Source organism: Bos indicus x Bos taurus, chromosome 19, assembly GCF_003369695.1.
Source record: "Bos indicus x Bos taurus breed Angus x Brahman F1 hybrid chromosome 19, Bos_hybrid_MaternalHap_v2.0, whole genome shotgun sequence".
Classification (NCBI taxonomy): domain Eukaryota; kingdom Metazoa; phylum Chordata; class Mammalia; order Artiodactyla; family Bovidae; genus Bos; species Bos indicus x Bos taurus.
Window position 1 is genome coordinate 23,273,733 of NC_040094.1, and position 22,885 is coordinate 23,296,617.

Genomic DNA, 22,885 nt, shown 5'->3' on the forward strand with positions numbered 1-22,885 from the left:
TTGAGGACAGAATGATGATCTGGCAGCTGAATTCATTCATCCATTTATTTAAAGCTTTTTTTCCATTGAGCACACCCCCTGGTACCTGGGCCTTATTTTAGGGACAGGGCATACCACAGTGAACAGGCAGACAAGACCTCCCCTTCATGATGTTTACACTCTAGTAAGAAGAGACAGATAACATACAAGTAACAAATAAGTCAGAAGATCATTTTTACCTCAGTATGCAGGGTATAAAGCTAGGTTATATGAAAGAATACCTTAGGAGCATGATATTCATTATATTCTTTACGTATTTATGTGCCGTGTGCTCAGCCGCTCAGTCGTGTCCAACTCTTTGCAGCCCCATGAACTGTAGCCTACCAGGCTTCACTGTCTATGGAATTTTCCAGTCATATTTTTATAGAGATGTACTCTTTTAAAATATTTATTTATTCATTCATTCGGCTGCTTCAGGTCTTAGTTGCAGCACATGGAATTTTCCCTGTATCACATGGAATCTTTGTGTTGCAGTACTCTGACTCTCTAGTTGCAGTGCCCAGGTTTAAGTAGCTGTGGCATGTGGGCTGAGTTTCTCCACAGCACGTGGGATCTTAGTTCCCCAACCAGGAATCAAATCCACGTTCATGCATTGCAAAGTGAAAGTGTTTTAGTCGCTCGGTTGTGTCCGACTCTTTGCGACCCCATGGACTGTAGCCCTTCAGGCTCCTCTGTCCAGGGAATTCTGCAGGCAAGAATACTGGAGTGAGTAGCCATTCCTTCTCCAGGGAATCTTCCCAACCCAGGGATCAAACGTAGGTCTCCCGCATTGCAGGCAGATTCTTTACTGTCTGAGCCACCAGGGAAGCATATTGCAAGGCACATTCTTTACATATTTATATTCTGTATATTCTCTGTTCTAAGAGGAGTAGTGGCTTTAGGTTGGATGGTTGGAAGAGGCACCTCTGAGAGTTGGGGCTGCAGGAGGACTAGGAGAAAAGCATCTGGGCAGAGGGAGCCACAATGGCTCTTGATTATTTGGGGTCCTAGTGGCTGGGGCAGAGACCGCCTAGGAGCAGCAAGCAAAGACAGGCTCATCTTTTTGGTACAGAGAAGCTCTGTTCACCTCACCCAGCAAGTCTTCCTCCATCAGCCCAACCCTGCTCACTTGAATTCTATGCCTCAAGACCTGTCTACATAGATGGTGTTGCCTCAGCACTGCTGAGTTGAGTTGGGTGCCATGGCAGTTGCCTCTGCTCAGAGACCACCTGTTCACACTCTGTAATTTGAACAGCTTGAGTTTGGAGAACAGTTTAAGCTCCTTTAAAAACAAACAATAATATTCAGCCCCTAATTCATTTTCTGTTTGTTTATAATTGTTCGAGCCATTTAATTGTAGCTCCTTAATCTTCATACAAATGTAAACACAAGGCTCAGTTTGCCTTTATTCTCATTATTTTTGAAGGTTTAGTTGTTCTTTGTTTTTAATTGAAGTACAGTTGATTGACAATGTGGTATTAGTTTAAGTGTACAGCAAAATGATTCAGTTATATGTATACATATATCTATTCTTTTTCAGATTCTTTTCCCTTAGAAGTTATTACAAAATATTGAGTATGGTCCCCCAGCCCCTAATTATTTAAAAACACTTACTTAGATGCGAGCTGTTCATGTACTGATCATGTATGATCCCTTTATATTCATTAAAATAAATCCTCTGTAGACCTTAAATCAGCAATACTGAACTGATTTCAGTTGCTTTCTGTATTTGAAAGAACTACATTTTTAAGTAAGGAGAATATATAGTTCAAGGCATTTCCATAACTCCTGCTCTTCCACTGGATTAGTTGACTGGGTGGTGGCTCAGCTCTCCTAGCTCCATAACTTGCCCCAACCCTGGGCCCTTGGCCGTGCTGGTCTGAGTCAGGCCTCAGGAGGGTGGCAGGTCAGCATGTGCCCTGGTGCATCATGGGTCCATCAGAAAGTATCAAAGCCAGAGGCTCTTGAATCTCATAAGTGCTGTTTGTTCTATAATCTTTTTGTAAGTGAGTGGCCTTCCTACACTATACCAAGGCAGTAGGTGTGAGCCTTAAGGTTATGGGCTCCAGAATCACTAAGGTCTGATGCTGAATCCTGTCTCTGCCAGCCAGCAGCTGTTTGTCCTTAGTCAAATTACTTACCCTTCAAGGGCTTTAGTTTCCTCATCTATAAAATTGGGATAATCACAGTACCACCTCACAGGGTAGTTGTGAGGATTAAACAAGATAATGTGCTGAAGAAGATCAGCAAGGAGATCAAACCAGTCAATCCTAAAGGAAATCAGCCCTGAATATTCATTGCAAGGACTGATGCTAAAGCTCTAATACTTGGCCACCTGATGCAGAAAGCCAACTCATTGGAAAAGGTCCTGATGCTGGGAAGGACTGAGAGCAGGAGGAGAAAGGAACAACAGAGAATGAGATGGTTGGATGGCATCACTGACTCAATGGATATGAGTTTGAGCAAACTCTAGGAGATAGTGAAGGACAGGGAAGCCTGGCCTGCTGCAGTCCATGGGGTCACAAAGAGTCAGACACAGCTTAGTGACTGAATAACAACAATGCACTGAAGCGCTTGACCCAACATCAGGCACATGGGAAGCCCTCAGCAAATGCCAGCTCTTACTATTAATAGTTTGTTTCTCTGTCAGCGCCTGTCTTCTCACATGGAAACATCTAGTCAATGCTTGACGTGGGCTGTCTGGCTGACCAGCTTAGCAGAGTCAGAAGCATTGTTTCAGCAAACGTCCTGGGAGGTTGTGTGGATTCAGACACTGACCAACTGCATCTGAGTGTAGAGTTTCAGTGTTTGGAAATTCTTGCCTCTTGCACGTCATAAGCACAGAATGAACCTTCTCCTCGGGAAACAGCAGAATAATAATGCCCCAGCACGTCCAACTTCATGAGCACATGTTCACCGGGGACCCTCTGTTCACCTCACTGCTGTGTGTGATGAGAGAGGATGTAGAGTGGTTGCTCTTAGTGTGTCCAGGAGAAGCTTTGGATTCTGTTTCTGGTCTCTAGAAACTAATTCTCTCAAGTCTCTAGAGTTGCTGAAGCCCCTGGAACAGAGTTGACTCATTGGGAACATGTTTCCATGAGTTTGCAGCCCTGCCCAGGCCTTGCAAGCTGATTTAGTGTCCAGCAACCATGCTATTTTCATCTTGTCACATGAATCCAATGTCATATCTATTTTCCTCAGATTTTCCTTTCTTTAAAAGAATGTTAAAATAATCAACTCAGACTCCAAAAGCCCGCATCTTCAGAAAAGTATCAGTTTGGCCAGTATTCTGCTTTGAGATGTGAATGAGAAAACCATCTGGAAACTGGCATTTGACTTTATCAGACCCCAGACAAACATGAGTGGGTGACAGGGGAGCATAGATCTCAATAGGCCCTGCCTCGGGTGAAGGGTGGGGAGGCCATGAGTAGGAACTGTAGGGCATCGTGGCCCTTGGAAGATTCCCACGTGAAATTCAGGTTTAGCTGGGGTCCATGCTTGCCGTGAGTATCTGGGCTTAGAAGCCCATGCAGTCATGGAGCTGGAGGCATGATCACTCAAGCAGCAAAACCACAGGAAACTGGAAGTTACCAGAGAGAAGTTCATAGATTAAAACAGATTCTGAGACTTTCCTTGTGGTCCAGTGATTAAGACTTCACTTTCCAATGCAGGGGGTACGGGTTCAGTCCCTGGTCGGGAAGCTAAGATCCCACATGCTTCTCAGCCAAAAAACCAAAACATAAAACAGAAGCAGTATCATAACAAATTCAATAAAGACTTTAAAAATGGTCCACATTAAAAAAAAAATTGTTAAAACTTCTGCTTAAAAAAAAAAAAAAAAGTCTTGATGAAACAGATTCTGTCACAAATCTTAGAGCAGCTGTAATCCAAGTTTAACAAAAGCTGTGAGAGTCGAGGATGAGGCCTAACCTCAGAGTCTGCCTTTGCTTTGCCACAGAGGTACTAGGTCCTAATTTTAGATTGCATTTTAATACTTGTGTCAAAAATGGTAAAGGAGACATTTTCCTGCTCTTGATTCTTTCCCTGATCACTGTATAAAGTAAATTATTTCCCCCTGGGCCCCAGAGTCTGCCTGAGCAATTGCAAGGGCACGCGGAACTGAACCATACCAGTATTTGTCATGCTTCTTGCTAGTTTGTGATTTTCAGAGAATCTTGTGGGATTTGCAGGGTCATTAATTAGTCTTCTGGCCACAGTATGTATGACTGAGCACACAGTGGAAATGGAATCCATTTGCACAAACTTACCAGAGGAAGCAGCTCACTGTTGTGTCAGGAAAAGGACCCAGGGTGTTTTTAAGCACTCCTTTGGGGGGAGAAAAGTGTACTAATAAAATTTAATACATGTAAATGACCATTTTTTAAAAGACCGACAAAACCTTAGCAAGCTAGGAATAGAAGAAAATGTGTTAAGGCTGATTTTATTTTAAAAGGGTATATACAGAAACATATGTGATGGTCTACATGGATAAATCCATTTGTCAAAACTGTACAGTTAAAAATTGTGCATTTCATTGTATGTAAATTTAACCTCAGAAAAATTAAGTGAGGGACAGGGAGTGGTTGCAGCAGGGTTTCTCAGCCTCTGCACTATTGACATTTGGGGCTAGAGAATCTTTTTTGTTGTGGGGCTGCCCTGTGCATTATAAGATGTTTGGCACCATCCCTCACCACTACCCACTAGTTGCCAGTAATACCCTGCCAATGTTGACAACCAAAAATGCATCCAGACATTGCCAGGTATCTAAGCCGAGGGTGGGAGGATGAACCCCCCTCCCCAAGCTGAGAGCCAGTGTATTGTAGGCATGGATGAACTGAGATGAGCATGTGAGAATGTCTCTGGTTAGTACAACCGACTGCATAAGGATTCACTGTATTCTTCTGTTTATGTCATACATGCTTGAAACTCTCCATAATAACAAGATTTTTTGTTTTAAAAATGTAGTGGTCCACCCTCACATAATACCCACTTAAGTGATATCCACAATAAAATTTTATTTTGAGAAATGACACAAAACTCAATTAGTGCTTAAAGTAAGTTCCTTCTAGATTTTCTGATTATAGAATGTGTGTTCAGAAGAGCTAAACTTTCTCCTTCTTTCTTAATGTGCTTGTGTGTCTGTGCACACTGTAGAGCTTTCTCCCTTTTGCTCAGCCCTTCTCTATTTCTAAGGAGCTTTTTGAATCTCTTCACTGCCTGGTTAACCGCTCACCTTTCTCTGTGTCATCAGCTCTGGCCCATCTTGACTTTTATGAGACCATCCTGTCCACCGAGAACTTAAAGCCTCCTCTATCACTCAGTCAAAAAGTGGCCTCCCTTTGTGCCACACAGAGCAAAGAGACAGGCACAGCCACGCTCCGCAGGGGTTAATGCCCATGGCAGGATCATCAAGGTCCTGGGGATGGGAGGACTGAGCAAGCTCATGAATGAAGTGAATCAGTTAATGGGGGAAAAAATTGCCATAAACATCACGCTTAATCGTCAAATATACAAAGATTTTTCTCTTGACATTAGGAACAAGACAAGGATGTCTGTTGTCAACATTTCTGTCCCACGTTGCCCTTGAAGTCCTGGCCAGGAAAATAAGGCAAAAAATAAAATGTTAAAGAAATAAAAGGTATACAATTAGACGGGAAGAAACAAAGCTGTCATTTTTCACATTTTACAGAGAACATGACTGTGATTGACAATATCCAGAAGAATCTATAGACAGACTATTAGAATAGAAATTTAGTAGGTGGGAGCCAATATAAGGTCAGTATTTAAATTATTTCCAGTATTTGTATATACCAGCAACAAACAATTTTAAAAAAATTTAATGAAACCATATACATTAAAATCTAGCTGGTAATAAGTATTTTAAAAATGTGTGACTCTTCTACACAAAAAGTGACACAATATTAAGATATATTAAGGAAAAATCTTTAAAATGACAGGAAGGTCCATGTTCATATGTTAAAAGACTCAATAATTTTTTTTTTGGTCATTCTGCATGACATGTGGGATCTTAGTTCCCCAACCAGGGATTGAACCCATACTCCCTGCACTGGCAGCAGTCTTAACCACTGGACTTCTAGGGAAGTCCCATGAACTCAGTATTTTTAAAATGTCAATTCTTTCAAAGTTATAGAGTGAAATCCCAACAGGGGTGGGATGGGTGCTTGTGGTGTGAATGTAAATTGATAATCGGATTCTAAAAGTTGGATGGAAATGCAGAAGACCAGAAATAGCTGAAATAACTCTTGAGAAAGAGAACGGAGTTGGAGGATTTAAACTTCAAGATACCAGGGCTTCTTTTAATGCTAAAGTAATTAAGCACACAGGGACAAACGGGCCAACAGAAAGGAATGGCGTTCAGAAATTGACCACACGCACACAGACACTGGATTTATGGCAAAAGCAGCACTGTAATTCAGTTGGGAGGGGATGGTCTTCTCAGTAAACACTGCTGGGTAATTGCATATCCACATGGGAAAAACATCAATCTTTATTTTTTGTAAGGAATTTTTTGATGTGGGCCATTTTTAAAGTCTTTGTTGAACTTGTTACAGTACTACTTCTGTTTTATGTTTTTCTGTTTTTGGAAGTCCCGGAAAAAAATTAATCTTGACCCTAACCACACACCATATACAAAAGTCAGTTTCCAAAAAAACAAATCAGTTCCAGTGAGGATGTGGAGAAATTAGAACCCTCATATGCTGCTGGTGGAAATCCAAAATGCTGCAACCATTTGGGGAAACAGTTTAGCCATTTCTCAAAATGTTAAGCATGGAGTTACCATATAACCCAGCAATTCCACTCCTAGATAGAAACCCAGAAGAACTGGAAAAGTGTGTCACGTAACCGTTGTACACAGATATTCAGAGTGGCATTTTTCATAATAGCCAAAAAGTAGAAACAATTCAAATGCCCATAAGTTGATGAATGGATAAACAAAATGTGGCTTAATCTTACAAGGGAATATCATTCAGTTGTAAATAGAAATGAAGTACTTACTCATGCTGCAACATAGATGAGCCTTGAAAACATGCTAAGTGAAAGAATCATAGACAAAAGGTCACAGAACGTATGATTCCATTTATATGGAATGTCCAGAGCCGGCAAATCCGCAAGATAGAAAACAGACTACTGGTTGGTAAAGGCTGGAGGAGAGGAGGGAAAGAGATGCGATTGCTAATGGCCATGGAATTTATTTGTGGCATGATGAGATGTCTGGAATGGAACAGTACGCTTTTAAAAGGTGAATTTATCTCAAATTTAAAAAAAAAAAAACAACTCCAGGTGGATTATAGCTCTGAAAATGAAAGATAAGACAACAAAACTTCTGGAAGATAAAAGAATATTTTTATGACTATGGGTTAGGCAGAGATCCCTTAACAAAACATTAAAAGTACTAATCGTAAAATAAGAGACTGTTTGGAGTACTTCAAATTAAGGACTTGTTTTTCTCAAAAGACAAGCCAGAGTAGCAGATGATATTTGCAATATATGTAACTGACAGAGTACTCATATTCTAAATATATCCTTTTAAAAATCTCTAACATATCACTTGTGTGGAATCTTAAAAAAAAAAAACAACTCAATTTCAGACAAACAGAGAATCAAATGGTAGTTGCCAGGGGCTGGGGGAAGCAGGAAATGGAGAGATGGAGGTCAGAGGGCACACACTTTCAATTCTAAGGTGAGTAAGTTCCAAGGACCTAATGTACAGCATGGTAACTGTAATTAATAATACCGTGTGATGTACTTGAAATTTGCTGAGAGTAGATCTTAAGCATTCTTACCACATACACAAAAGGAGAGTTTATTATCTTGATCTTGGTAATCATTGCACAAAGTGTATGTATATCAAATAATCACCTTGTACACTTTAAATGTATGCGGTTAAAGTGTATTTGTCAATTATTCCTCAATAAAGTTGAAAAACGTACTTTAGAAAAACCTCAACAAATCAATTAGAAAAAAGATGATCAGCCATTACAAAAGATGGCAAAAGACTTGAACCGGTACTTCAAAAAGAGGCTCACCAGTAAGCATATTAATTGTCTAGGGAAGTGTAAATTAAAATCACAGTATCAGAATAGCTAAAATTAAAAAAGACCAAGAATACCAAGTGTTGGTGAGAATGTAAAGCAACTGGAACTTTCAGGCATTGCTGGTAGGACTGGAAATTAGTACAACCAAACTGGAAAACTATCAGTCTCTCCTAAAGCTAAGCATATGCCTACCCCTTCATCCGGCAATTCTGCATAGATGCTACCCCCAGTGGCCACCAAAGACATGTACAAGAATGTTCATAGCAGATTAATGAGCAGCAGACCAGTCCTGAGGCACATAGGGCAGAAGAGTGGTAGCCTTTGTTGGGAAGGAAGAGAGAGCATTGACTGGAAGAGAACCCAAGGAAGCCTTCTGGGATGCAAATAATGTCCCAAGTCATCTTTTTAATTTATTTTTTTAATTGAAGTATAGAGGAATTGAAGTACTGCTGCTGATGTCCAGCAAAGTGATTCTGTTATATACATGTACATATACATATATGAAGATTATATCGTCTTTTCCATATTCTTTTCCATTATAGATTATAATAAGATACTGATTATAGTTCCCTGTGTTATATGGTAGGACCATGTTGTTTATTTATTTTATCCATAATAATGTGTATCTGCTAATCCCAAACTCCTAATTTATCCATCCCCTCCCTGCCACCACCTTTCGCCTTTGGTAACCATAAGTTTGTTTTCTATGTCTATGAATCTGTTTCTGTTTTATAAATAAATTCATTTGTATTGTATTTAGATTTCACTATATATAAGTGATATCGTATGATGTTTGTCTTTGTCTGACTTAACTTCACTTAGTATGATAATGTCTAGGTCCGTCCATGTTGTTGCAAATGACAATATTTCATTCTTTTTATGGCTGAGTACTATTCCATCGTGTGAACACAGCATCTTCTTTATCCTTTCATCTGTTTTGTTTTGGAGTATAATTAGTTTACAATGTTGTGTTAGTTTCTGCTGTGCAATGAAGTAAATCAGCCATATGCATACATATCTATCCCTCTTGGACCTCCCTCCCACCTCAGCCCCATCCCACCCCTGTAGGTCATCATAGAGCACTGAGTTCATTCATTTGTTGATGGAGAAATGTCTCATGTCTTTAATTAGGCAGTGGGGTGTATGTGCTGTGCTGTGCTTAGTCGCTCAGTCATGTCCAACTCTTTGTGATCCCATGGACTATAGCCCACCAGGCTCCTCTGTATGTGGGAATTCTTTAGGCAAGAATACTGGAGTGGGTTGCCATGCCCTCCTCCAGGGGATCTTTCCTGGAGAATTGACCCAGGGATCAAACGCAGGTCTCCCACATTGCAGCTGCTGCTGCTGCAGCTGCTAAGTCGCTTCAGTCGTGTCCAACTCTGTGCGACCCCATAGACGGCAGCCCACCAGGCTCCCCCATCCCTGGGATTCTCCAGGCAAGAACACTGGAGTGGGTTGCCATTTCCTTCTCCATCCCACATTGCAGATGGATCCTTTACTGTCTGAGCCACCATGGAAGCCCCATAGGGTGTATACATATGTAATAATTTATCAAGCTGTGTACTTGGTCTTTGTGTACTTTACTGTATGAAAGTTATACCTTAAAAAAAAAGGAACGAGGAAAGAAACAAGGCATGTCCTCACCTTGGCCCACCTATTCCTTATATCCTGAACTGTTTCTTCCACATCACCTCAGAACTTAGTGTTATATATATGGCCTTTGCCTTCTAGGAGTGTGCCTTTATTTTGTCTGCTCAAGGTTTCTATCACTGTGATAGTCATGTTGTCCCCCAAGAGGTGTCAGAGCTTTCCATTAATGGGCGATGACCCTTCCCAGGCATAGCATGCTGGCCAGCTTTGCACCCCAGCAGCCCACCAGCAACAGCCATATCACCCCCAAAATTTTTCTGTAAGGCTCAGCCAAATTTAGCTAACAGCCACCTCTTGCCCAGTGCCTCATGCATAAGGAGATGAACTTTTAGCTATTTTCAAAGATGAAAGCCAACAGATTTTCATGATAAATGAGCCGTTTCACCTTCATTTCCCACAGACAACTGCTAAGTCTGTCAGACTAGCTCCCACCTTTTCTGACTGCATTACTTCCAGTAAAACCTGAGACCAAGGTTTCCATCTGTTCATCTGTCTGGTGAGGAGAGAATTTTACTGTGACTGGCCAGAAATTGAGAATGTCCTATCTTTCAAAATATGGGAGATACTAGAGGGTTATGTCTGGTTCATTCAAAACTCTTCCTGTCACTTAAGACTGTACAATTATTTATGCATATAATATTCTCTGGGAAGTAGAACGTACAGAAAAAACAGGAAGTATCCCTATACGTTTTTAAATAATCATTGATTTTTTTTTTCCTGCTAGCAAATAATGCTAAGACATGGCTTTGATTTTGACAAGATGCTGAAATTTTACTACATGGAAGATAAAGTTGAATCTTTTCTAGGCCTCAGATATTTAATAGCATACTATGAAAAAAGAAGAGAAGGAAAAACACAGTTCCAGTTAATAAAAGTATAGAAAATAATGTCAAGAATATCAGCTTCCCACTTAGCTTAGGCAGATCTTAACATGGTCCCATATTTGCTGTAAATCTTTCTTATATAAATTATAATTATGGCTGAAGTCCCCTGTGGACCTACCCTGCCATGCCTCTCCCTCCATGCCCAGAGGTAATCACTATTTTGATTTTATCATTCCCATATGTGCTTTGATAAGTTACATGTGTATGTATCCAAAAACGATATATAATTTTATTTTGCAAATGTTTAAACTTTATCCAAATGGTACTATACATATCATTTCCCCAGTTGCTTCTTTTGCCCAACAGATGAGTTCTGAGATTTATCTGTGAGATACAGGTTGTTTGAGTTGCTTATTTTAACTTCAGTGTCGTGTTCCATCGCGTGAACATAGCACTGTTTGTCTATCCATTCTACACCGTTGATGGGCATTTAGGCCACTTCCAATCTTTTGCTTTTACGAACAGTGGATTCAAGGAACCTTTTTTGACATGGGCAAGAATTTCGTTAAAGGATATGAGTACTGTGTCACAGATTATGTACAGATTCCACTAGGAAATAGGGAAATTCCCCCAAAGGGCTTCAACCAGTTTATAATACCTCATGCTAAGTGTGAGTTTCATTGCACTATATGTGTGCCAACACTTGGTATTTCAACTTTTTACTTTTGCCTTTCTGATGAGTACAAAATGATACACAGTTGTGGCTTTGATTTGTGTTTACTGGATCACTAGTGAAATTAAGTTTCAGGAGCCTGGCGGGCTACAATCCGTGGGGTTGTAAAGAGTTGGACACAACTGAGCACGCACACACAGCATTTCACAGTCCTATGAGCACTGGCGTTTCCACTTGTGTGAGGTGCCCGTTCAAATCTTTGCCCCATCGTTGGTATTGTTTTTACTGGGGTTGCTGTTCTTTTGCTTACTGATTTTCAGGAATCAGATCTTTTCAAATTCTTACTTGTTATCTATATGGTGAGGTAGCTGTTAAGATCTTGGGCCCATTTTTTATTTGGATTGTTTTCTTATTGCTGAGTTTTTCTTTAAAAATCTTTGTATGTTTTAGATAACAGTCCTTTTTAAGATGTATCTTTTGCAAATACTTTCTCCTAATCTGCGGCTTACCTTCTCACCCCCTTGACATTGTCTTTTGGAGAACAAACATTTTTCATTCTAAACGAAGACCAGTTTATCAATTGTTTCTCTAATGGATCATGTCTTTGTTTTTTTATTTATTTATTTATGTTTTAATTGAAGGATAATTGCTTTACAGAATTTTGTTGTTTTCTGTCAAACCTCAGCATGAATCAGCTGTAGGGATACATATATCCCCTCCCTTTTGAACCTCCGTCCCATCTCCCTCCCCATCCCACCCGTCAAGGTTGATACAGAGCCCCTGTGTGAGTTTCCTGAGACATACAGCAAATTCCCATTGGCTATCTATTTTACAGATGGTAGTGTAAGTTTCTGGAGAAGGCGATGGCACCCCACTCCAGTACTCTTGCCTGGAAAATCCCATGGACGGAGGAGCCTGGTAGGCTGCAGTCCGTGGAGTCACTAGGAGTCGGACACGACTGTGTAACTTTCAAGTAGACAACCTGAGCGACTTCACTTTCACTTTTCACTTTCATGCATTGGAGAAGGAAATGGCAACCCACTCCAGTGTTCTTACCTGGAGAATCCCAGGGACGGGGGAGCCTGGTGGGCTGCCGTCTCTGGGGTCGCACAGAGTCGGACACGACTGAAGCGACTTAGCAGCAGCAGCAGCAGTGTAAGTTTCTAATGGATCATGTCTTTGGTCTTATATCTAAAAAGTTATCACCATACCCAGGGTCATCTAGGGTTTCTCTTATGTTACCTTCTAGAAGTTTTATAGTTTTGTGTTTTACCTTTAGGCCTATGATCCATTTGGGGTTAGTTTTTGTGAAGGGTGAAAGGTCTATGTCTAGATTCCTTTTTCCTTTTTTTTTTTTTTTTGCATGTGGATGCTCAGTTGTTCAAGCACCATTTGTTGAAAAGACTACCTTTACTCCACTGAATTGCCTTTGCTGCTTTGTGAGTGATCGGTGACTCTATTTGTGTGGACTGTATCTGTGACTGTATCTCTGGGCTTTCTCTTCAGCACAATCGATCTATTTGCCCTTTCACCTGTACCACACTATCTCAATTACTTTATTATAAATCTTGGAGTCAGTATCTTGGGACTTCTTGGTGGTCCAGGCAGATTTTTAACTACTGGACCACCAAGAAGTCCCAAGATACTGATGTTTAAATTTGGCTTAATCTCCTACATCCTCACTAGCATCCAGAGAAACCCAAAATAGAGCAGTATGGAGTTACCATTTTTTGCCTGTTCAATAAGCAAAAATGTTTAAGACATTTGTAAGGTTCTTCATACATATCCTGAACTGCTTTCTAAATGAAGTGCAGGGGATGTGGGTTTGATCCCTGGTCTGGGGAGATTCCACATGCCATGCACCACAGCTGCTGAGCCCAAGCTCTAGGGCTCTCAAGCTAGAACGAGAAGCCGCTGCAATGAGAACCCCACACACCACAACGAAGAGTAGCCCCCCGCTCGATGCAACCAGAGAAAGTTCACACACAGAAGTGAAGACCCAGTGCAGCCAAACATTAAAATAAATTAAAAAAATTTTTAATATCAAGAAAATGTTATTTATCAGCATGAGTACACTGGGTGTTGTGCCCATGTGAGGTGGCTGGGACTGTTCTGTTCTCTTCCCTCAGCTACTGCTGGACACACACTCCCTGAAGATGGTCCTGCTTGATCTGCCTTCCATCGGCTCTCAGGTGGTGAGGAAAGCCCCGGCCAGTTATACCAAGATCGTGGTGAAAGGCATGACCCGCGCGGAGATGATCCTCAAGGTGGGACTTGTGTCTTCTTTAGGGTTTCAATTAAAAGGGCCTAGTTACCTGATCGCTTATTTGAAACAGTACTGAGTACTAGTCTCAAAAAGCACAGGTTAGAACCTATTCCCATCAGTCCCAAAAGATTGTCTGCATTCTTTGGCTGGACCACACTTTGGCCTCATCAGTTATTGTTGAAAGTCAGTGCAGTGTTGTGGGGGGCGGGGTGGGGGTCAGTAATTCTGTCTGACAAATGCATTCTTTCTTGTAATGGGATTCTCTTGTAATAAGATTTGGCCAAGATGGGAGGCTGAGTGGCATTGTCACTCAATCAGCCTCCAGTCACGGTCTCTCTGCTCTGCTTCTCTCTGCTTCCCAGCTTTCAGTTCCTCCCATTCTTGGCTTTCTAAGCTCTGCCACCTTATAGGAACTTCAAACAAATGTCGCATACCTGATTCTAATCAGCAAATGGTTTTCTAAAGCCCCATTTAACAAAGTATATGTGGGGTGATGATGCTAAGAATGTCTGAAGCCTTGAACTCCTGCATCTGATTTCCACCTGGACTTGTCGAGTGGAGAGGGAACCTACTGGGGAGGGGAGAGAAGGCTGGAGAACAAATGGAGCTTGTCAGTCTGCAAGCAGAATGGCTCAAATGATGGAGGAGTGGGAAGTCACGGCGAGCCCTGACGTGGCTGGACCGGGCAAGGGGCCTCCACAGACCTTGGGCTTTGGCCTGATGAAACTGAAAGCAGCCTAATGCATTTCTTCCCTGGCTGGTTTACTCTCCATGGGGGAGAGCAGGGTTTGGAGAGAATTTCTGAGTGAGTTCTCCTTGCCACTCTGAGTTGTATTCTCAGAAATCCAAAACCAAACCAGCCTACTTGAGGAAGAAAACTGGACCCCCACAATGAAAACCAAATGACTGTGAACATGAGGGGTTTGATGCCAGGGCTGTCCTGCTGGTGGTACATGAAGTTGTTGTTTAGTCACTGAGTCGTGTCTGACTCTTTTGCGACCCCATGGACTGTAGCCCACCAGGCTCCTCTGTCCGTGGGATTCTCCAGGCAAGAGTCCTGGAGTGAGTTGCCATTTCCTGTTCCAGGAGATCTTCCCAACCCAGGGATCACCTGCATCGACAGGTGGATTCTTTACCAGTGAGCCACCAGGGAAGCCCTGGTATGTGAAGTGGATGTAGTTATATGAAGTTCCCGATTTTAAGTCTTAGAAACACTGAGGCTGTTGTGGAGTTTTTGTTCTTGAGAAAACCCACTTAACTCGATGCTTTTTGAGGCCATCCCTTCCCTGTGGCTTAGCTGGTAAAGAATCCGCCTGCAATATGGGAGACCTGGGTTCGATCCCTGGGTTGAGAAGATCCCCTGGAGAAGGAAAAGGCTGCCCACTTCAGTATCCTAGCCTGGAGAATTCCATAGACTGTGTAGTCCATGGGGTCGCAAAGAATTGTACACAACTGAGTGACACTTCACTTGGGAACAACGATACGTCAGGACAGAAGGAGCAGGTACCAGAAACCCAGGAAATGTCCCAGACAGGGGGCCCTCCAACACAGTGTTTCCTGTGGTCTTGATATTTTTTAAAAAAGACCCCTGGGACTCCTCCCCAGGCTCTGTGAATTAGAATCTTCAGAGAAGGGACATAGAAATCTGTACTTAAAAAGCAATTCGGGTGACATTTTTTATTTAGCAAATTTAGGAAGCCTTGTGTTGTTACTCAGTCGCTAAGTCGTGTCTGACTCTTTGCGACCCCATGGACTGCAGCACACCAGGTTTCCCTGTCCTTCACTATCTCCCGGAGTTTGCTCAAACTCATGTCCGTTAAGTCAGTGATGCCATCCAACCGTCTCCTCTGTTGCCCCCTTCTCCTCCTGTCTTCAATCTTTCCCAGCATCAGGGTCTTTTCCAATGAGTTGGCTCTTCACACCATGTGGCCAAAGTATTGGAGCCTCAGCATCAGTCCTTACAATGAATATTCACGGTTGATTTCCTTTAGGATTGACGGGTTTGATTGAAAGCATTGCTGTAACTGAATGCTGAGATGAAACAGGCTATCGGGACATTTCTCTAGAAGATGCTCCGCTGCCTCCGATCATAAGCGTTTCCGGCAGGCCTGACTTGCCTCTCTCCCTCACAGGTTGTGATGGCCCCTCACGAGCCGTTGGTGGTATTTGTGGACAATTACATCAAGCTCCTGACAGACTGCAACACAGAAACCTTCCAGAAGATTCTGGACATGAAGGTGCGCTCAGCATCGTGTTCTGTCCCTGGGTGCATCCTTCTCACACTCCATGATTCACTTGGGGGCAGAATATAGGCCCCTGGGGGCCTCCTCAAAGTGTCCCTGTTGGGCCCAGGCTGCAAGAAACCATTTGAGGAGGGGGACCCAGGGCCTGTGACCATGTCCCTCATCACCTCCTGATGGCGGGTAGCCAGGCTTAGCGGGGCTGCGAGGAGAGGAGGCTGCCCTCCCGCATCCTGCTGCCTGGCCACTTGCCTTCTCAGCCCTTTCTCTCCTCTCCTTTTGCCTTTTCTTCCTCCCCTGCTTCTCTCCTGGGCTACTACCCAGGGCTAATATCTCCCCTGGAGAAAGCGCTAATCCTCAGCCTAGTGAATACCAGATAGTGAACTTGCCCTTGGGTCCTTGGGGGCCAGACCTGCCATCATCCTCCTTTGTCTCCACCTCAGGGGCTGAAGCGGAGTGAGCAGAGCAGCATGCTGGAGCTCTTCCGCCAGAGGCTCCCCGCCCCGCCCTCAGGACCCGAAGGCTCCAGCTCCCTGTCCCTCCTGGCTCCAACTCCTGAACAGGAGTCCTCACGCATCCGCAAACTGGAGAAACTGATTAAAAAGAGACTGTAGGAGCACCCAGGGGTCACTTTCCCCTCTGGCCGGTGAGCCACCCGCAACCAAATCCCTGGACGCCCCTCACATCTCCTGTGCTCCCCAGATCCTCAGATCATCAGTCTTGAAACTTCCTGGGACGTTTGGGTCATTCCTGGGTCGCTCCCATGCCTTGTCTTAATTCCTGCCTAATGGGAGAAGCCAAGTAAGGACTGGAGGCAATCTCTGATTCCTGTAGCAGAGGCCACAGTGGGTGAAGAAGGTTCCCGGGCTTCACTGGCTGTTCCCCAGCTGCTCCCGACTGCTCCAGTCATCACTGACTCTGCAGCCTCGCCCGCACAGTCCCGCCCTCTGTGACTGTGGCCCTGTTCCCTTCCCTGCTCTGTCCTAGCACTGTGGGCCAGAGAGCTGGGCTCTCACAGCTTCCCCCACCTGCAGCTGTTGGAGGTGCCCTCTGCAGCCAGACCCCTAAGAGATGTCCTCTAGGCTTGGCTCTAGGGCTCCAGTGATGAAATGGCAGATGATAGATATGGCAGGAGAGGTGTGGCCTTTAGCTGAGCCCTGTGAAGAAAGGATGGCTATGTAAGAAAAGCGCAAGGGGACTTGTGGTCCAGTGGTTAAGACTCTGAGCTTCCAGTGCAGGGAGTGTAGGTTCAATCCCTGGTCAGGGAACTGAGATCCCATGTGCCATGTGGCCAAATAAGTGGCCAAATAAGAAAATAAAATAGAAGGAAGTAAACCTTCCAGCCAAAAAAAAAAAAAAAACGCAGGAAGAGTAGGGAGTAGTGCAGTGGGTCACCCAGGCAGCTCAGTCAATAGATTTCCCTCTGCCCAGACAGCCATGGTGTTGCTCTGGGAAAGTTATCCAGCCCATGCTAATTGAGGTTAATGTTCTCTTCTCACTCCTGAAAGAAGGGGTGACGGGCCCATCTCCAGGCAGCCGCTTTAGCCGTCTGTCATCGGCCCGGGAAGCTGGAAACGCCAGTGGACTCCCATACCTGGTTCTTGTCACTCTCGGTGTTTACAGATCCACACTTCTTTTTGTGGTTCATTCACAAGGAGTCACTTTCTGGACATCTCCATAATGGCATTGAGATGTCAAGGCACTGTTTCCCCTCCACCACCACCAGCCCCAGGTGGTCACAGCCAGAGAAGTTGCTTTCTTGATTTATTACACCGTCAGTAATCTCCAAGGAGCCAACAGATGTCAGTAGGAGTTACGTTAGGTGTCTTGGTGATGGGCGCTGAATGCCGTATGTAGTCCTGTACAGACAGAGCCTATTTCTCAGCTGGGGGTCTGCATCAGCATCACCTGAGGCCCTTTTTATTTTCACAAGTACAAATGCCTGGAGGTTGTGAATAGTCAGTCTGGAAGTCTGGAGTAGTGCCCAGCATACAGTTGAAAAGTTCCATTATGATTATAATATTTACTCCTTGTGAAGAACCGTTATAATAAGAACTTGCTTTATTGAAGATTTCCTATTGCACATTTTCACAAATGGGTATTTTTTTCTGACTGTAAGCAAGTGTAATTACTGTACAGTTGAGCTGGTACCCAAACAGTAAAGATGTTTTTTTGCTCATAGCCAGCATCTTGAATTTTGAGTTTGTGTCGATGGAGGGACCATGGCAGAAATCATGCTGTCCCCGTCCTGACTAGGATTCTCCTTTGTTTTGATGACTAAACCCTAAACGGAAGATTTATTTATTATTGTCGCTTTGAAATAATATATATAAAGGAGCCCTCATTGATCAAAACAGTAGCTAACAACTCTGCTATTCAGCTAAATTAGATATTGTACTGGTTCCTTCCCTCTACTTTCTCTAGATTTCAAAAAAGAAAAAAGAAAACTTTGAAGTTACCTTATGTGGTTAAAATAAATATTGGTAATTTATAATTGATAAAGAGTTCTCTGCTGTCTTTACTGTGGCCAGACTTCTAGATTGGTGGTTAGAGGTGCTCAGGCTGGAGAAAGTTCTGTTTGGATCATAATAGGGAAATAGGAACCACCACGGACAGGGTGTCTTGACCTCCAAACTCAGTTCTGGGAATTGAAGCAACTATCACCACACCTCCCTCTCTTGAAGAACAAAGACCCAGTACCCAGGGCTTTGCCCACCCCACCAGAAAAGTGTGCCGACTTTCTCACGCCTCAGGTGGCTCCTCGGTACAGACAGAACAAGACCAAAAGTCGACTTCTGAGGACCAGTGTGACAGTGACAGGCAGGCAGGGTGAGTGAGCAGGAGAAATGGGGGATGTGATAGCAGCCCACCCTGAATTGCTCTTGGACGAGGAACCCTAGTCCCCTGTTTATGGAACGCCAGGGAAAATGCCAGAAGTTCACAGCTGGAAATGAAATTCCTCTTGCTAGCAAGAAAAATCTCCAAAATAACCAGCTTGCTTGAGGATGAAAGCAAGTGTTTCACACTTCTCGTCCCCTCCAAGTCAGATCGCTAAAAATAAAACGATTAGGACTGCACTGGGCCATTTAAACAACAGTCCTGGGAACACGGACACACCAGATGCTGGCATGCAGAAAGAGTACTGGGATGTTTTATACAGTAAAGATAATTTTCCAGTCTCAAATTCTAATATGTATCAAAATAGATAAGCTGCCCCCTTCTCCCCGCCCGTCCCCCCGCTCCCCCCCGCCCCACCGCTTCCCTGGACCCTCAAGGTTCTGTTCTGTACCTTTGGGAGATACCGATCTGCCGAAAGTAAAGGAATTGCCTTTTTGTCTAAATATCATTCCTTTTCCCCATCTGGAAGTGATTTCTTGGTGCATTATTGGAGCATAAAATACTACAGTTAATTAAAGCAGTACTGGATGTCACTTGCTAGGATGTATTTCCTTACTGTTGACAGAAAACAGAACGGACTATAGTGAAAAATTAGCACACCCAAGAAGCCTGGGCTCCCCCTCAGCATCTGCCCTTCTCCCTGGTGAAGACGCGCGCCTCTACTGACAGCCGGAGGAAACAGGGCACAGAACCAGACCGTGGTGCTCGTGGGCAAGGTCCTGGCACATCCACGGGTGGGGAAACCCTCTGTGAATAGGTACAAAGCACCCTGCTTCTGATGTGGAAGCCTCCTTGTGCTCCAAATTCCTATCCCATTGACTTGCCCTCCTGCACCTCACGGTTCCAAACTCAGCCTGCTTTTCCATGTGACTGCCAGCGGCCGTCTGTCCTGTCCGCAGTCAGTCCGTCCTGTTTCCTTAAGAGCTGGGTGGACATTTTGCAGTGAACTTCTGAAGAAGTCTGATGTTCCCCTCAGCCCTGGAAAATCTGTGGCAGTTCTTCCGTTAGGTTGGCTTTGAGATCATTCCCGAGTTCCCATTCTTTTTTTCCACCAGCTCCCCACTTTTATAGGGTAGCCAGAAATCAGTCTGATGAGGAAAGAAACCTTTCTGTATAACCCACCTGGAAGAACATGGCCCGATGACTGACCTACCAGATTATCTTCCTTCCTGCTTGCATAACCAGGTAAGCAGTGGCTCGTGAAGACTGTCCATTTGAAACAAAAGCCAGGACCTTCCTGGTGGCCCAGTGGTTAAGACTCCTTTTAATACACCAGGCGGTGGGGGAGAGGTGGGTTTGATTCCTGGTGGAGGAGCTAGGATCCCAGGTGCCTTGAGGCCAAAACACCAAAACATAAAACAGAAAGCAACATTGTAACAAACTCAAGACCTTTTTTTTTTTTTTTTTTAAGGCCGTTTTTAGTATCTGTCAACAGGGGTATAATTAACAGCATGGTGAAGGTCACACAAGAGCTGGCTACACACGCACCCTTTGTCAGCCACAAGGCGGTGTGAGTGTGACCTCCTCGTTGTCACTCGCCAGGCCTGGACCCCAAGTGGCTGACCTGACTGAATGGCAGGTGGCCATAGAGTTTGCTCTGTCCCTGGGCTCACTCGAACAGGAGTGAGCCCAGGTGACAACACAGCCTGCCCCCCGGGCGCAGCCGCATCTGCAGGAAGCACTGGAATGTCAAGCCTTTGCCTTTTTAGGTCCTGCTGGTGAGATCCGACTTACTCAAGAATTTTAAAAGGCTCTCCATCCTCTGTTCCCCTTGCCCTGGCAGCTGCCGTTTCCCGTAGCAGTTAGGGATAAACCTGCAGACACGCAGAGAAAGAACTTCCTCCCTCCCAGGTGGCGTTGGCTGGGCTGCCTGTTGTGGAAAATGTGGCAAGTTTCCTCTGAATGCAAATCAGAAGGGTTGCCAAAGGCTTCCACCCAAAAACCTGTGTCTTTAGATATGGTGTCCGGTGTCCACAGAAACTCATTTCAACTGGCCATTCCTGGCAGGGACAAAATTCCTGCCTACACTGGCTTTTTTTTTGACCTTCAATGCCCAAAAATCTCTAAGCAGGATTATCTTGGGACAGGCAGACCTAACAGGGAAGCCAGAAATGCACCAGCTCTTTGGATGGCTTCACAGTCACCTTTCAAAAGATGTTCAGACCTTTCCCAAGGCCAGGGGAATCCCTGTAACCAGGCCCTCTCTATCCCCTTGGGGGCTACTGATAACAGAGAATGCTGGGCAATAGAGTGATAGGAAAACCTGTAAATGCTTTGTCCCCTAAGAATGCTTATCACTCTGTCTGAGAGCTCTGGTAGCCTCTGCTCAGTGATCAAATGGAATTTGCACAATGGCCATGACCCAGGGCCGCCTCCTGTTTGGGGTAATTTTTCAACACATAGGAAATTAAGAACAGCTTCTTGATAAAACTTCCCTTTGCTTCTGGGGCCAAGAAAAGTATTTACCAAGTGGGGCTGCAATTTTCAGGGCCACCAGGTGAAACAGTAGAGAGAAACTCCAGCTTCTTCCACTCGCTCTGTGCAGATGGAAAAGGAAGGCCCTTCTCAGGCAGAGGGGAAGCACATCGCCTGCTGAAGAGACCACAGTCCACAGAATTCTGCACAGACTGCAGTCCTGTGACTGGGCCACCTGGGGCGGCCGGTGAAACGCTTTAGCAGGCAGGTGGAAAAGTAGCCAATGTTGTGTAAAGAAAACATGAGCTCACACACATACACGCACACACACACCCCAACCTCATACCCACGCCCTACTGCGGCCCTGACTCTGCTCTCAACCACTCCCAAGTGTTGGCCCCTTGGCTGGCCGGCTGGCTCTGTCCTCTGAGGAGGGCGCTGATGGGCCAGAAGGTCTAGCTGATGTAGCCCAGGGCTTTAGGTGCAGCCTGGCTACTGTTTAGTATGCAAGCAACACCTGGTTGTGAGTGGGGCTGAGAGATCCAGGCCCTTCAGGGCTATTGGGTATCGCGGGAACTGAGTATTTGCTGCCTCCTGGATAGTGCAGAGACCTCATTGGATCAAAAAACCCCTGTTAAGTGGGCATGATTTATGGATGTGGACCTGGAGGCCTGGGGAACAAACGAGCCAAGATTCAGCTCAAGACTCATTCCGTCACCAGGCTCCGTGCTCTACACCAGTGCTTTTTACATGTATGAGGCCCGACTTCACATAGGACTCTCGCTCTACAAACAGATAAAATGTTTTATTAATGTATTTTGTGAGTTCACATATCTTTCAAAGCAAATCCGTGAGAACACTGAAACTATTTCAGTTAAATAGAAAGCATTTCAAAGCTAAGGTTATGGGTGGCAATTTATCCCTAACCGTAACTTTGAAGTGCTTTCTGTTTAACCGTCCCTGGGGATGCAGAGTCAGCCATGACTGAGCACACACTGGCAATTTATATGCATCTACCCAGCATCCAGTCTATTTCTGTGTTTTGCTTTGGTTGCATAGAATAGAGAAATCTTGATTTAATCCAGCGAACAATTTGCAAACAGTATCAGGTTCTGTTTGTTAGTTCTCTTAAAGTCTTCACTGTAGTTGTTATACTAGTGCTTCTGTTATATATTTTGGGTTCTTTTGGCCACAAAGCATGTGGGATCTTTGTTCCCAGACAAGGGGTCAAACCGGCACACCCTGCATTGGAAGGCGGGGTCTTTGCCACTAGAACCCCCAGGGATGTCCCTCAGTTGTTTTTCACTCTCCTTCCAATCCCAGATACTCTGGTTACCCAGATGTGAGTCTCTTTATCCTGAGGTCTACACAGACAGAACAGCCTCGACAGGGCAGGTTAATGCACCAAGTGTCTGTAAAATCTCAACATTTACACCAGTAACACATTTGAGGATGTGTGTTATTACAGTTTAGAATATTTTGTCATTAGAATAGGCTTCAAGTATGCATTCTTAAAGGGAAGATAGAATCAAAGCTTTATGTGGAGCTCCTTGGCCCCTCAAAACATCTCAAGAATTCCAGGTTCCCAGAAGTCACTTTGGAAGCTGCAGGCCCTCATCAGGGGTTGCCGTGCAAAGGGGAGGGGGCATTTGGTGGGGTCACCTTTGTACACAAAAGAGTACCTTTCATCTGAAGTCCACCACCCGCTCAGCAACACCCCTGAACTGTCATCCAGATCCTGTTTGAGTCTCGCTGGACGCCACCACCTGGACTGAGCCTTGCCGTCCTTAGAAGTCGGACATCAGAGAGCAAGGCACCCGTGGTGCAAGGCAGCTGTGTTCTGA

The 22,885-nt window shown here is 44.3% G+C and overlaps 1 protein-coding gene across 2 annotated transcripts in view; it reads left to right on the top strand.

Annotated features, from left to right (window-relative positions):
• Positions 1 to 18,230, top strand: part of VPS53 (VPS53, GARP complex subunit) — a 124,544-nt gene extending 106,314 nt beyond the window's left edge. The window contains exons 20-22 of one of the 2 annotated variants that reach the window (XM_027517369.1): positions 13,352 to 13,489; positions 15,621 to 15,725; positions 16,172 to 18,226. In XM_027517369.1, the coding sequence (XP_027373170.1) occupies positions 13,352 to 13,489; positions 15,621 to 15,725; positions 16,172 to 16,342 (414 nt within the window). In that variant the 3' untranslated portion in view covers positions 16,343 to 18,226. Of the gene's footprint in view, positions 1 to 13,351; positions 13,490 to 15,620; positions 15,726 to 16,171 lie in introns of both variants that reach the window. The other variant, XM_027517370.1, reaches the window with a different exon arrangement.
• The last annotated feature ends 4,655 nt before the right edge of the window (positions 18,231 to 22,885 follow it).